Source organism: Microchirus variegatus, assembly GCF_963457635.1.
Source record: "Microchirus variegatus genome assembly, chromosome: 19".
NCBI classification, from domain to species: Eukaryota; Metazoa; Chordata; class Actinopteri; order Pleuronectiformes; family Soleidae; genus Microchirus; species Microchirus variegatus.
In genome coordinates, this window is record NC_139820.1 from 2,308,320 (window position 1) to 2,324,669 (window position 16,350).

General features: G+C 41.0%; 2 protein-coding genes across 2 annotated transcripts; one reads left to right on the forward strand and one right to left on the reverse strand.

Annotated features, from left to right (window-relative positions):
• On the forward strand, window positions 1-3,038 carry acp5a (acid phosphatase 5a, tartrate resistant; the record flags this gene model as incomplete). Its single annotated transcript, XM_083905583.1, has 5 exons — window positions 1-91; window positions 1,121-1,320; window positions 1,413-1,537; window positions 1,622-1,967; window positions 2,799-3,038. The coding sequence occupies 5 exons, from the start codon at window positions 1-3 to the stop codon at window positions 3,036-3,038; spliced, it is 1,002 nt and encodes a 333-aa protein (XP_083761709.1).
• A 6,262-nt stretch (window positions 3,039-9,300) lies between these two features.
• LOC310940946 (glutaryl-CoA dehydrogenase, mitochondrial-like) lies at window positions 9,301-16,136 on the reverse strand. The gene is made up of 12 exons (XM_083906007.1): window positions 16,051-16,136; window positions 14,879-14,988; window positions 14,739-14,771; window positions 14,508-14,648; window positions 14,311-14,373; window positions 14,052-14,222; window positions 13,841-13,970; window positions 12,124-12,340; window positions 11,930-12,033; window positions 11,057-11,182; window positions 10,784-10,944; window positions 9,301-10,231 (listed from the first exon to the last, which is right to left on the reverse strand). The coding sequence occupies exons 2-12, from the start codon at window positions 14,979-14,981 to the stop codon at window positions 10,158-10,160; spliced, it is 1,323 nt and encodes a 440-aa protein (XP_083762133.1). The 5' UTR covers window positions 14,982-14,988; window positions 16,051-16,136; the 3' UTR covers window positions 9,301-10,157.
• Between the last annotated feature and the right edge of the window lie 214 nt (window positions 16,137-16,350).

Sequence of the window (16,350 nt, forward strand, 5' to 3'; positions counted from 1 at the left end):
ATGGCGCTCACGCTGATGTCCATCTGGATCGCTGCCGTCTCTGTGGCCTGCTGTTCCCCCACTGTCTTCCAAGACCTGGGTGAAAGCAGCAGTGAGTATCTTTGTTTTCACATCGGCTGAAATGAGCTCGTACGGAAGAGGATTAGAGCCACACAGGAAAAAATATTTGAGTTCTGAGTTTAAACTCAGAATTCTGACTTTATTCTCCAAATTCTGACTTTAGACTCCGAATTCTGACTTTAAACTCCAAATTTCTGACTTTATTCTCAGAATTTCTGACTTTATTCTCTAATTTCTGACTTTAAACTCAGAATTATTGACTTTAAAACTCCGAATTCTGACTTTAAACTCTGAATTCTGACTTTAAAACTCTGAATTCTGACTTTAAAACTCCGAATTCTGACTTTAAAACTCCGAATTCTGACTTTTAACTCTGAATTCTGACTTTAAAACTCCGAACTCTGACTTTAAAACTCCGAACTCTGACTTTAAAACTCCGAACTCTGACTTTAAAACTCCGAACTCTGACTTTAAAACTCTGAACTCTGACTTTAAAACTCCGAACTCTGACTTTAAAACTCTGAACTCTGACTTTAAAACTCCAAACTCTGACTTTAAAACTCCGAACTCTGACTTTAAAACTCCGAACTCTGACTTTAAAACTCCGAACTCTGACTTTAAAACTCCGAACTCTGACTTTAAAACTCCGAACTCTGACTTTAAAACTCCGAACTCTGACTTTAAACTCCAAATTCTGAGTTAATTCTGACTTTAAATCTCAGAATTCTGACTTTAAAACTCAGAATTCAGACAGAAAACTCGGAATTACTGACTTTAAACTCGAAATTACTGACTTAATTTTCCGAATTCTGATTTTATTCTCCAAATTCTGACTAAAATTCTGAATTTCTTACTTTAAATCTCAGAATTCTGACTTTAAAACTCAGAATCCTGACTTTATTCTTAGAATCCTGACTTTAAAACTCTTAATTACTGACTTTAAAACTCAGAATCCTGCCTTTAAAGTCAGAACTCAAATATTGTTTTCCTGTGACCCTAATCCTCTTCCCTAATATTGAGTCCATGAGCTCCTCAGACTTTCGTGTTTTTTCCTCCCCAGAAAACCGAACCTCGCTCAGGTTCCTGGCCGTAGGCGACTGGGGTGGCGTTCCTTACCCTCCGTACGTCACCGGCGTGCAGAAGGCGACGGCTCGTGAGATGAGCAGGATCGCCGAGCAGATGGGCGCCGACTTTGTCCTGTCGCTCGGCGACAACTTCTACTTCAAGGGCGTGGACAGCGCGGGTTCTCCTCGCTTCAAGGTCAGTCAGTCAGTCGGCGAAGTGCGTCGACCCGTTGCATCATGGGAGAGAGGGTTTTGAGCCAGTTTCCTCATTCGAGCTGTTCCCGTTAGGAAACCTTTGAGTCCGTGTACTCGGCAAAGTCTCTCAGAGTTCCCTGGTATGTGCTTGCTGGCAATCACGACCACGCTGGGAACGTCAAAGCCCAGATCGATTACACGCAGAAATCTGACCGATGGTAAGAGCCCAAAACGCCCAAAACGCTAAAATAAAAGAGGCTAAATCACCAGAATAAAGAGAATAAAGTTGTTGTTTTTGTCAGGAAATTCCCCTCTTATTATTACGAGCTCAACTTCCGCATCCCCAACACCGGGAAGACGCTGAGCGTCATCATGCTGGACACCATCATGCTGTGCGGCAACTCCAACGACTTCCTGGACGAGAAGCCCCGGGGCCCCCTGCGCGCGGTGGACGCTAACCGTCAGCTGGCCTGGCTGCAGCAGCGGCTGGCGCGCTCCAGGGCCGACTTCCTGCTGGTGGCCGGCCACTACCCGGTGTGGTCGGTGTCCGAGCACGGCCCCACCGAGTGTCTGCTGCAGAGGCTCCGACCGCTGCTCGTCAAATACAAGGCCACGGCGTATCTCTGTGGACACGACCACAACCTGCAGGTCAGTTCGCCGCCGCTACGCTTACGGGAGGGGAGTAGGGTCATACAGGGAAAAACAATGTTTAAAAGTCAGGATTCAGAGTTTTTAAAGTGAGGATTCAGAGTTTTTAAAGTGAGGATTCAGAGTTTTTAAAGTGAGGATTCAGAGTTTTCAAAGTCAGACTCCTGAGTTTTCAAAGTCAGACTCCAGAGTTTTCAAAGTCAGACTTCTGAGTTTTTTAAAGTCAGACTTCTGAGTTTTTTAAAGTCAGACTTCTGAGTTTTTGAAAGTCAGACTCCTGAGTTTCTAAAGTCAGACTCCTGAGTTTTCTAAAGTCAGACTCCTGAGTTTTCTAAAGTCAGACTCCTGAGTTTTCTAAAGTCAGACTCCTGAGTTTTCTAAAGTCAGACTCCTAAGTTTTGAAAGTGAGGATTCTGACTTTTGAAATTCCGACTTTTGAAATTCCGACTTTTGAAATTCCGACTTTTGAAAGTCGGACTTTTGAAATTCCGACTTTTGAAAGTCGGACTTTTGAAATTCCAAATTCTGAATTTCTGAGTTTAAAACCCAGAATTCTGACTTCAGAGAATAAAGTCAGAAATTCTGGCTTTTAAAGTGAGAATTCTGAGTTTTAAAAGTGAGGATTCAGATTTTTAAAGTTCTTACTTTAAACATAAATTCTAACTTTCTGAATTCAGAACCCAGAATTCTGAGTTTTTAAAGTCGAAATTCTGAGTTTTTAAAGTTGAAATTCTGAGTTTTTAAAGTTGAAATTCTGAGTTTTTAAAGTTGAAGTTCTGAGTTTTTAAAGTTGAAATTCTGAGTTTTTAAAGTCTCTCTCTGCTCCTTCAGTACATCGAAGAGTCTGGAATCGGCTACGTGGTGAGCGGCGCCGGTAACTTCCTGGACCCGGACGTCCGTCACTGGAACCACAATCCCAAAGGCTCCGTCAAGTTCTTCACGGGTCAGGCGTCCACGCTGGGCGGCTTCGTCCACGCCGAGGTCACCAAGGACAAGATGGCGTTGACCTTCGTGCAGGCCAAGGGCACGTCGCTCTATCGCGCCGTCCTCTCGCAGAGGAAGCTCCGCTAAGACCGCGGCGGCGGCGATGTGGGCGTCGACTCTGCGGCGTCGTTTTGAGAGTTTTTTAAACGTTTGCAATGATATTTCAAAGCATTTGATTTTGTTTTAAATGAATCGGCTAATTTTTACGTGTACATTTATTGTCTAATTTAATAAAAACGTGGTTTGTAAAGCGTCTGGAAGTCTCGTGACCTCAGTGTTGTGAATTTTCTGCCACAGAATTGAACCGATTGGTTTCCTTTGACTGGAATTTCCTTATCTTTATGGTTTTGTCTGAGACGTTTGTTTCCTGTTATGAGCTTTGATTTGGTTTTTTTGGAAACACAAAATCGCTGCAACCTCCTGTTCTACTCTAACAATAACAGTACAGGACAAAAACACCAACCTTCTAAAAAGGACAATAGATAAATAGGGAAACTTCGCACAATTGTACTACAAAGTTTTTAAGGTTGCCAATTTTTCCAGAATTTCTCTCTGGATCAAATGTCCTTTTGCATTTTTTGTGTAAATTTGTTTTTGGTTGCTGTTTTAAAGTCCGAATTCTGAGTTTTAAAGTCAGAAATTTGGAGTTTCAAAGTCGGAATTTGGGGTTCTGAATTCAGGGTTTTACAGTCGGAATGCGGGGTGTTTTAAAGTCAGAAATTTGGGTGTTTTAATGTTGGAATTTGGGGTTTTGAATTTGGGGTTTTAAAGTGGGAATTCGGGGTTTTAAAGTGGGAATTCGGGTTTTTAAAGTCGGATTTCAGGGTTTTAAAATTGGAATTCGGGGTGTTTTTAAGTTTGAAATTTGGGTGTTTTCAAGTCAGAATTCGGGGTTTTAAAGTCCGAAATTTGGAGTTTTAAGTGTTAATTTTAATTTTGTTCTCAAAATTAAAAAAAACGTCTCATATTTTTAAAAAAAATTCTCAACATTTTTTTTAAACATTTCTCAACATTTTTTAAAAAATTCTCAAAATTATAAATTTTTTCTCAATTTTAAATGTTTTCTCAATTTTAAATTTTTTCTCAAAGTTTTAAATTTTTTCTCAAAATTGTAAATTTTTTCTCAAAATTTTAATTTTTTTTCTCAAAATTTTAATTTTTAAATTTTTTCTCAATTTAAATTTTTTTCTCAAAATTAAAATTTTTTTCTCAAAATTTAAATTTTTTTCTCAAAATTTAAATTTTTTTCTCAAAATTTAAAATTTTTTCTCAAAATGTTTTATTCATTGAAAAGGTGCTTTTCCTTAAGAAAAAAAAAAAGGTAAAAAAAAAATTCTCCTTTCTCAAACTTTTTTTTCCTCAAAATTTAATTTCTTTCTCAAAATTATATTTTTCCTCAATATTTCTTGTATATATGTATGTACATGTTTATATGTAGGTACGTATATGTACATGTATTTTCTTTACTTGAATGTCTCGGGAGGTACATTGTGTACCGCTGACACATGACCACAGCTCATTTGTCATTTAAAGACCCAGAGCCGGGATCACGAGGTGTCATCTGTGACGTTTGTCCTCTCTCAGGTTGGACGACCGCCCGCCGTCTGACGATCTAATTCCGTGGCTTAAAAGAAGTAATAAACGGACGCTGTATTAAAGGCTGAGCTGCTCCTCTAATCTCCTCCTCCTTAATCTGCACCTGACGCTGAATACAGAGACACTCTGGGTTTAGACGAATGACCAAAAACAACAATGTTAACAAAGACAATGGAGACGATAACGGCGCGATGATGATGTGCAGTGACGACTTTAATCACATGGACACATGTGAAACATGCTTGTCCTAATATGCTAATTCTTAAAGAGGTCACCGCCCCTAATTGAATTAACTCCACCCTATTAGCTGGCAATTAAGGCCGATCCTCCTAAAGACTGAAATATATTCAAGTCTGGGGATAAAGCGGTGACAGCAGTCAGCGAAAATACACTCTGGTCTTTATTTGACTCCAGCATAATCCTGGGTCAATGAGCTTGGATTAAAGAGTCCCTGCTCAGGCAAAGGAGCGCCAACTGTCCGGGGACCCTTTCCCTCTCCCGTCCCCTCACGCCTCGCTCTCCTTTGGGATGGACTGATTGTGGAGGGTGGGGCTGCCGATGTGCACGGAGTTGGGGAAGAACGAAGGCAAGTACGGGATGGCGGCCATGAGGGGGCTGGACGCCGGGCTGCCGCTCTGCTGCGTCATCGGGATGATGACGCCGTCCTGGTCCCACACGTGGAATGCGTTGGGGTGGGAGTGGCTGAGCGGCGGGGGCGGCGGCGGCGGCGGCGCCATGTTGAGCAGGCTGACCCCCTCCACCTCTCTGTCCTTTTTCAAGTCGTCCTCGATGGGACCCAGTAAACAGTCTGTGGACGGACGGAGATCAAGTCTGAGCGCTTTGAAAGTTATAAAACCTACAAATATTCACTTTCAGTCAGTATAGTAAAGTGTAAAGAGTTATGCTACTCCACCACCAGAGGTCAGTAGTGTACATAATACTGATAACTGACAATTTATTTACACATATAAACAATTGAACAGTATATATATATATATATATCATAACATATATATATGTAAATATATGTTTATGTTTACATATATAAACAATTGAACAGTATTTATAACATATATTTACATATATACATGTATATATGTATGTACATATATTTACATATATATGTATGCACATATTTACATATATATTTTACAAATATGTGTATATGTATACATATATATGTAAACATATATATTTTACATATGTATGTATATATATATACACAAACATATGTATGTGTTTATATATATGTATATATATATGTATATATATGTGTATGTACAATATATTTACATATATATTTTACATATATATATATGTATGTACAATATATTTACATATATCTATATATGTAAATATATATATATATTTACATGTGTATATGTATGTGTATATATTTATACATTATGTATACGTATAAACATACATATACACGAACATATGTGTGTGTGTGTGTGTGTATATATATGTACAATATATGTCCTTGTTAGGGAGGGATACTCAATATTTCTTAATTTTAGCCATGAATATATCATCAACAAACCTGTCTACGCCGCAAAAAAACATATATACGTATATATACATATGTATGTACATATATTTACATATATATATACGTATATGTGTATATATATATATATATATATGTAAATGCATATATTTATATTTACATATGTGTATATGTATGTGTATATATATACATTATGTATAGGTATATACATACATATACACAAATATATTTGTGTATATATGTACAATATGTGAATCTCAATATTTCTTGACTTCAGCCATGAATATCAACAAACCTGTCTATGCCGCAAAAAACATATATATTTATATGTAGGTACATATATTTACATATATATATGTATATACACATATGTATGTATGTGTGTGTGTATGTATATACGTATATATATGTGTATATTTGTGTGTATATGTACAATATATGTCCTTGTTAGTGAGGGAAACTCAATATTTCGCCGATTTCAGCCGTGAACATCAACAAACCTGTCTAAAAAGACTTTATTGTAGAAAACAGAAACATACTTATGGCTGGAGCGGAAACATACATACATACATACATACATACAAACATACATGAATAATGGAGTAAATCAGACCTGTTATGTCCAGCATGAGGTCTTTGATGAGGTGGCCCACGATGGCGTAAGCGACGGCGACCACGACCAGGGCGGCCATGGTGAGGTAGACCACAGCTTTGGGGAGCTGGATGAGGTCTCTGGGCGGAGGCTTGTACTCCTTGTACAGAGGCCCCCCGCCGTCAACCAAGTACGACAGTCCGCCTTCATCGGTGTAATTAAAGCTGTCCATGTTCACCAGATACGGGTCATTCCATTGTTGTTCAAAGGGTTCCTGATTTGGTTTGTCCTCACGTCCCTTAAGAGCAGAAAGGTTAGAGTGTAAAGTTAGATGTGCTGACTCAAAATGAAAGATTTCATCATCATCATCATCATCATCATCATCAGTGTATGAATTCACCCACCTGTCAAAGCGAGGCCTCTGCAGCTTCATCTCACCCATGTCCACGCTGTGCTGTGTCGTCGCCACTGAAATAATCCAGAGAGGAAGGCAGGGATTACACTTCCAATCACTGCAGCGATCAATCAGTCCCTCATCTCCCCACAATCCCACACAGATTACTTAATAATCCACCGCAGACAATCAAGTGCTCAGAGACCTTTCAAACCACAGAGACCCACGTTTGACAAGAAATACTTCATTAAGTGACTTCCTGGCTGAATATACAGTATATCTCTGTGTACTTCATGATACTTTACTTTATATACTTCATGATACTTTACTTTATGTACTTCATCATACTTTACTTGATTCAGTTAATCTACAAATGACAAGTTAGTGAAGTAATTGAACGTCACTCAATTATTTCCATTTTGGTAATGACAGAACGTATAAAGTGGCTAAACCAAGTTGAGCTTGACATTTATTTATATTTATTAATATATATTTAAAATGTATATTATGTATATATATATATATATATATATATATATATATATATATATATATATATATATTATTGTATTTTAAGCACTTTGGGAACCAGGGGTTTGTTGTTTGTAAATGTGCCACTTAAATAAACTCAAATTGTACTCGTGGGTTACTTTTAATACGTAATTTATAAGTGTTAATGACCTGCCGCAAATAAATCTGTAAAAAAAAAAACTAACATTAAGGTGATAATAGCTAAAATAATTCCCTATTGTTCGAGTGTTAGCATACATTTGTGCTAGCAGCAGTCAGGTAAGAAGACTTCTCTTTTTGCCAGTAGAGATTATATTATATATATTTATATATTATTATTATTATAATTATTATTTCCGCTCTATTTAAAACATTAAACATAGGAGGAACTGTGCGGGTTTTTGTCTTGATTTGTGAACTGATAGCAAACCACAGGTTTAGCTAGGAAGGGAGCAGTGCATTAGCGCTTAGCTAGCTAGCGAACGTTAGCATTATGTTCAGAGATAGCTACATATTCAGCAGAAAGTCTTATTAACATAAAATGTACATATATATATATATATGTATATATATAGTGACGATATATATATGACGTGTGACGCTAAAGAGAGTGTTATGTGTTTTGGCTGTGAGAGTTTAGGTTTTTAAGATGTATGTTAGCATTAGATGCTCTAGCTCTGTTTGAAGACAAATCAGATGAGCATTGGCGATGATGTGCTTTTGACAGGAGTTGCTATTTCAAGTTTATTTATTTATTGATGTATTTATTTATTTATTTATTTATTTATTGTCTTGTTAAATCCATTTTAGATTCAAAATGGATCCTTTCTTCCAGAACACGTTTCCACCAAACGCCCTCTCCACTCCCAAATCCAGGCAGGAAGACTCACAGACGGTAAACAACTTGTTTCTTTCATCGTATAAGTCTCAAATATAGTGTTTTATTTGTCAGAGACATACTTGCTTTTAGTTTCAATCATCTAGATCACCACCAAAATCTTATTATTACTTCTTTGTGCCATGACCAAATACCATATATATACAAATTACCATAACAAATACACGTTTTATTATGCTGTTCTTCTGGAGCCTACCAGGAAATAAGAATATAATGACATTAACCTACCTTAGTATCCGAGGAAAGGTACACATATAGTATCCTATATATGTACGTACTGTACATATATTTACATATAAGTAAATATGTTTGTTTACATATATATAAACAATTGAACAGTATTTATAACATATATATTTACGTTTTTGTATTTTCGTATATGTACGTACATATATTTACATATATATGTATGCACATATTTACATTTATGTGTATATGTATACATATGTAAACATATATATTTAACATATATGTGTATATGTATGTATATATATACAAAATACCATAGCAAATACACATTTTATTATGCTGTTCTTCTGGACCCTACCAGGAAATAAGAATATAATGACATTAATCTACCTTACTACACCAGTTTTGTGGTTCATACATACAAATACAATAAAAAAATGTTTATTGCCTTTCGTCTCGTTCTCTCTGTAATTACAGACACAGGAGGAAGATCCTGATGCATCAGTGAGGAAGCCTTCAAATGCGAGCACGAGTGAAGACCTCAATGCCAGGTGCACAATCTCCTCCACAACAGTAAACACGGACAACGTCGCAGGAATAACATTGTTGTGCTTTATTACTGTCGTCTCTGCTCTAGCTCCGTTATAGATTCCATCACGGGGAGAATGCAGGCCTTGGTAGAAAACATCAACAACAGCCGCACCAGTGACCAGAAGGTGATGGACAGCTTTCATGGCAAGTTGGTGGAGAAGGTACGCCACTTATATTTGGCGCGCGCCTGGTCTCGCTCAGTGTGGCGTCGTCGTCGTAATATCGCCGTATTTTTTTACGATTTGGCTCCAGGTCACCGAGGCGAGCCAGCAGATGAAGGAGCACATGTACACGGTGTACGAGGAGAACAGTGGCGAGATGCAGGTGAAGCTGCAGGAGTTGTCCGAGGTTCTGGAGAGCTGCACCGCGCTCCACAAAGAGCTCCTGGACGCCATACGCACCCTGTCGGGCCTCAGAGAGGGCCTGGCCATTAATGAGACGCCGGACGCTTAGCGCCGCACCGTTCTGACGCATGGTTAGGAGACGGCAGTTAATGTGTTTTACCGTTTTGAGCGTTCAATTTGTTCTGGAGGGGATGTTATTACTCATGATGTTTTGTTTTCCGCTTTCTTCTTCCTCTTTTTTTTCCAAGAATACACAGTCGTCTGTGTCTGTAGTTCAGGTTAGCGCTCGTGAGAAACGGCTCGGCCGAGAAAACAAACCTCTCGTATTCCATGTATCGAAGAACCAATAAAGATCCAGTTATTTGTTCGCCCTTTATTTACACGACTAATTATCAAACCAAGGCATCAAAGGGGGTTTTTTGCACATACGGTAGCTGAGCTAACCTTTTCCCTCCATCACCGTTTATTTACATACTGTTCAGCGCCGCGTAACGTGGAGACGCTGGTTATATTTGAAGTACATAACTGTACACGTCTTAGTTGAGTTCTTAGTTTCTTGGCATCCTGGGGGGAAAAAAGAAGTTAATTTCCAACAGTGAAAGACTGCAATCCAGTGATGGCTCGGCCCAGGATCAAGGCGTGAATGTCGTGAGTTCCTAAAAAACCCCAAAAACATAGATATATATAAGTCACTGACAGACTTCAAATCTCCAGTCACTCAGTATTAATGTGTACACTACTGACCTCTGGTGGTGGAGTGGCATAACTCCACTTTACTATACTGAACACCGTGATAACAAGCGTTCAAGAGTCTATGTCATGGATGTATAATATGAACTGGATAGAGCACCGCCCCCCTCTGCCTTGAATACAATTTTTACATGGTGGCCACTGTGGGTACTGCAACGGAAAACCCCACAATTGCCCAAAAAGCAATTTTTTCATTGACCGCAATAGTAAAAGAGACGCCTGTAAAAGTGTCCACAGCACACCTCGAGACATGGACACGGGCTTTTATAGATCTTTATATGGTAGCGACACTACTGCGCATGCTCTATGGGCCCCATAACCCCGGAAATAAACGCGGAAGTCAAAAAACTTTTTTGGCATATGCGCTGGGTGAGCAGCTTCATAGGAATGAACGGAAGCGAAGGGGCGGAGCTCTATGCAGTTCATATAATACATCCATGGTCTATGTGCACGCCTACCCTCGTATGTGTTGACCGCCTCCAGGTTCATCACGTGGCGGATGACGTGGTATTCGTCTGCGATGCCATTCCCTCCCAACATGTCCCTGGCTTGTCTGGCAATATCCAGCGCCTTGCCGCAGCTATTCCTCTTCATCATGGAGATCATGTCCGGCGCAGCTCTATTAGAAGGATGAAAATTAAAAAGGCAAACAAAATTTATGGAGGAAAAATGGCAAAAAAAAAAAAAAAAATGTAAAAAAATACATTTTAAGACAGAAGGAGAAGGCTCACTTCTTCTCATCAATGAGTCTGCCCAGGGTCAGACAGGACTGCAGGCCAATCGTGATCTCCGTCAGCATGTCGGCCATCTTCTTCTGCATCAGCTGGTTTCTGGCCAGCGGCACGCCGAACTGGACTCTGTTTGGACGGAGGCGAGAAAGACCGTCAAGTAAAAGACAATCAAAGATCTGCTCAGTGTGACGATGACACGCTCAGGGTTTCCCTTGAGTCAGAGGGTTCAGTTTGGTGCGTTTTCATTCGGAATAGCACCAAAAATAACCCTTCCCTTGGGGGTATCGGAGTAAAATGGTACGGTACAGTCAGGGTGGATCTGGACCAGCTCCAAACGTCACTCATTTAACATTTAAGCATTTAGCAGACGCTTTTATCCAAAGCTACCAGTCCTGGGTGCGTTAGTGGCGGTTAACGGCGTTAACGCACAGCGAGTTTCCTTGACGACTGACTGGGAAAAAACGCGCGCGACGTCATGTTTACGTGACTCCCGATTTGTTAAAATGAGTCTCTCAAGTAACGCTAAACTTTAAAAACAGAGGTAACATACGCAGTACACGGGTACGCTGGTTATTTGTAGCGCTGCTCTTTTCGTTTAATAAACAAAGCGCTCCAGTTCGACTGTAGGCGCGCTAACGGCGCTAAGGGAGCTCACTGGTAAACGGTGCATGGACTTCGGCGTAGCGGCACGTAAAACATGACGTCACGCGCGTCGTTTCCCCGTCAGTCGTCATGGAAACGCGCGGCGCGCTAACCTAGTGCCCAGCGCTAAACGCTACGTAGAAATTAGCATGAAGACGAGGCACTCCGAAGGTTCCCCGCACCCTCACAAATATACATCATCTCACATCGTGTCAACAGGACATTGCTCACCTGTCCAGAGTGTACTGTCGAGCAGCATGGAAGCAGAACTCCGCGGCTCCCAAAGCTCCCCAGGCAATGCCATAACGGGCATTGTTGAGACATCCAAAGGGACCCTGGTCAAGTAGAAAAAAAAGTAAAAGTTGATCAAAGTAACATTAAAATGTCATCCTGGAGATCATCCTGAGACGAGTAGAGCCACTTACAGCCAGACCAGAGACGTTGGGGAGCAGGTTCTCCTGCGGAACCTCCACTTCGTCCATCACGATCATGCCCGTGGCGGACGCCCTCAGCGAGAACTTGCCCTCGATCTTGGGCGTGGCGAAGCCCTCCATGCCGCGCTCCAGGATGAAACCCCTCACCCTGCCGTCTTCACACTTGGCCCACACCACCGCGACATCTGCCACGGGGGAATTTGTGATCCTGAGAGCGCAAAGAGAGCGAGAGTCACTTCAGTTCACCACCTGTTGGGCTACCCTATCACAAGTGGAACATGCTGATGATGATTGGTTTCCACCCGAGCTGGTGGAGAGAGAGAGAGCCCTGATTGGTTCTCACCCTGCAGGAGTCGATTATATAAGGAAGGCCTGAAGAGGAGCTCTTTTCCTCTCGTTTGCTTGACTTCCTGCAGCATTGGTTCAGCCTGCGAGAGCACTGCTAGGTTCTGCTTCTGAGCTATGACCCGGGGGAACCCTCTACATCCACCTCATAGCAGGATCTATGTTAAACACACTAGGTAAGTGTATGTGTCTTTGAGTGGTTTTAGTTTGACTCGATTAGTGAGGGCTAGGCTTTGTTTTCATTGGCACTGCACCATAGTCCTGTTCTCCCCCACAGAGGTGTTCTGTTGGTTGTTTACACATAAAACATTCCCTTTTTTTGGAACCAGGGCTGCAATGACTACTCGAGTAACTCGATTACAAAAATTCCCTCGAGGCAAAAACGCCGCCTCTAGTATTCGTTTAATTCCTATCTCGCGCGTTATGCGGCCCATTCAGCGCAGGGATCATTGTTCCACACGGACTGTTTTAGCAGACGCACACCTGGATTCCAGCTAGCTTCATGACGGAGAGTGAAACAGCACATAAAAGCAGGAAATGTCCAAAGTGTGGGACCATTTCACGCTTAAACAAGAAGCCAACAAGGCCACCACAACTGGACGTCCTCAATGATTCAGCATCTGAGCCGATAGCATCCGGTTGCTAATGCTAACGCCGCCGGCACTCGCTAATGTAAACGATGTTCGCTGATTTAATGTAGCTTACCGGAGTGTAAGTTTTGAATTGTTTAAATAATAAACTTCTGCAGGTTTCAACAAGTCAAATTTAAGACTTTTTTAAAGACTTTTTTAAAGACCATAATGAATACAATTTAAGACCCATTTCACATCCATACTGCCAAAAAAGTACAAAAGACGCGAAGGAAAATCGGAGCCACAAATCGTAGAACTTGCAATTCGGCTTAGCTGTGGGCTTTCGTCAAGTTTTCTCCGCTGCTATGCTAAGCGGTAACACACAGTGGCGCGCGCGCAGCACACTAGCTAGGTGGTGCTCGATAAAAGCGAGAGTGAAGTTTATGCACGTTTTAAATAAAAGTCACGTTAATAGATTAAGACCTTTTTAAGAGATTTTAGGAGAATTTTAGACATTTTAAGGCCTTAAATTCAAATGATTGGATTTAAGACTTTTTAAGACTTTTTAAGACCCCGCGGATACCCTGTTATTCATGATAATGAATGAGAGTATTATTGCCTATGCGCAAGAACACAAGAAAAATTTGATTTTTTCCCGATTACTCAAGGAATAATTGGTAGAATAATCGACTACAAAAAGCTGCAGCCCTATTTGGAACCATGACTGGTTTTCAGCTAGCTATATCTGCATGCTGTGGCCAGCTGAACTTGTCCGTTACAAACAAACCTACCAGGTCTTGGCTCCACTGATAGTGAAGGTATTGCTGGATGGATTGTACTTGGCCTTGGTCTCCATGCTGCTGGGATCACTGCCGTGGTTGGGCTCCGTCAGGCCAAAACAACCAAGGATTTCTCCGCGAGCTGCAAAGCAAAACAAAATAAAAAACAAAGTTATCTTGGGCTTTGCTCAACGAAACGATCTGAACAAAACAAGCTCGTTACCGAGCCTCGGCAGGTACTTCTCCTTCTGAGCCTCGGTGCCGTAAGCGTTGATGGGGTGCATGACCAGCGAGGACTGCACGCTCATGACCGAGCGATAGCCGCTGTCCACTCTCTCGACCTCTCTGGCAATCAAACCGTACGCCACGTAGCTGGTGCCGGCACAGCCGTATCCTGTAAGGTAAATTACGGATATGGTGGAGTCCTTGCGAATGATCCTATACTTGTGATAATCGTGTTTTGTTGTTTTGTTTTTGTTTACCTTTAATGGTTGGGCCAAGGACGCCCAGCTCGCCCATCTCTGAGACGATCTCACGGTGGAAATCTGCAGCACAGAAGTGGAGACCGATAATCAAATATTTGGAAGAAATAAAACGCGACGCCGGAGTTGGTCTCAATCCGATTCGATGACGAGATCACCGTCCGTCATCGACCCCCCTTTGTCTGATCGGCGCTCACGTTCGTGTCTGTTGGCCATGAGGACGCGCGGCATGAGTTTTTCCTGGCAGTAGTCGCGGAACGAGTCCCGGATCATGATCTCCTCCTCCGTCAGCTGAGCCTCCAGATTCAGAGCGTCGCGCCAGTTGAACGGCACCTTGGCTGAGGGGGTCAAAACAAACAATAATCACATGCGGTGATGACATAACGCGTGAAGGATCACTTGCAACACGTTTTAAAAACGTCCCTTACCTGCTTTTGTTGGTTTCTTGACTTCTTCTGCATCTAAAACAATTAAATGATGATTTAAAAAGCAATGAGTCCTGTGGTGGATAACGCTTACTTGCAATTTTCACATCCTAAAACACACACACACAATTAAAAAGATGTACCTGTGTGAGCTGCAGCAGTGGTGCACTGGGCTCTGGACGCTGTGACGGCAGCACATCTTTGACCGCTGGAGATCAGACGACCGACCGCACTTCTGAGAGCCATGAGTTCTCTGAATATGAAGAGGGGGGGGGAAAAAAACAAGAGATCTGCTGTTGTTTTTCTCATCTTTTAAAAAACTTTGTCTTTATGTGGTAAAATAGAACACATTTAATAACCAAATGATACACAACAATACAAAATTAAAGGCACCATATGTAAGAATGTGGCCAAAAACAGTTACTACATTCAGATTCAAAATACAGAGGTCTTTTAGGTTTCGTTTTCTGACGGTACTGGCAATCCGTGGTTGCTCTGCAGCTGAGACTCTACTGACTGCAATGATTGGTAGACGGCGGTAGGTGGCGCCACATGCCAAAACATGATTTCAAAAACATAAACATGATTTGCAGTCTGCTAAATATTTTTTTAATGCAAATATTTTGTCTGTACTGTTGTTGTTGGTGAGTTCAGTTTGTTATATGAACATTATTCCTGAGCCTCTGTGACATATTAGGAGGATTTTATGATTTATTACATAATGCACCTTGAAACACTTCTGCACAATTCTCTACCGAATCTGCATTTTGCATCTGAACTAAATGTTCAAGACATAAGACGTTATAGGTTTAAATCTTTGTCGGATAATGTCTCGGATGGAATAAATACGTTTCTTAGCGTTTGAAAGATTTATTCTGAGAAGATGAACATTTATGAATACATAACAAACGCCTGATTGGTTAACTATGAAATGCTAGATAACAGATCAGATTAAAGATATTATATATTATTGAACTATAACTAGAGCTGCAATTTACGATTATTTTCACGATTAATCGAGTAAGCACTTGGTCCACAAACCAAACTAGAAAATATTCACAATTAATAAGCTAAAAATGACCAGAAATCTTGTTTTTAATCGTGGAAAAAGCTTCAAACCGATTTATCGATCATCAAAATAGTTGACGATTCATTGAGTAATCGATTAATAACAAAATGTGAGACAAAACACTGAAGGGCAGCCGCAGCATGACCTGAAGCCAGTGGCGTCTGCACTCAACAGTGTAAACACACTTTAAAATGCTAAGCTACTTTAGCTAAACTCTATAAATATACACACACACACACACGGTACCTTTTCCCGTTCCGATGACTTTATCTGAAGATGTATTGATGACTTTCCAGCGGTGACATAAGCTGTGAAAAGTTGCTTAAGTAACCGCCGGTGAAACGTCACAGACGTACGTAACGCCCCGAACGTGGGAGCCGCTGTCCGCCATGACAGGTGAGGCGTAGAAAGCGTCGTAAAAGGCCCAGAACGGAGCTAACTTTGACTGTGAATGTTCGCACAGAGTTAACACGAAGCGAGTTTTCGAGTTGGAAACGTTAAAGCTCATTAGCTCCGGCCTGTAAAGACATTTTTAAACGGATGTCG

Excerpts from the sequence above, each read along its gene's own strand:
- LOC310940946 (XM_083906007.1), bottom strand. The coding sequence starts at position 14,981 with ATGGCTCTCAGAAGTGCGGTCGGTCGTCTGATCTCCAGCGGTCAAAGA. Across the intron at positions 12,034-12,123 it reads CCAACGTCTCTGGTCTGGCT|GGTCCCTTTGGATGTCTCAA; the intron begins GTAAGTGGCTCT and ends CTACTTGACCAG. Across the intron at positions 11,183-11,929 it reads CGACAGTACACTCTGGACAG|AGTCCAGTTCGGCGTGCCGC; the intron begins GTGAGCAATGTC and ends CCGTCCAAACAG.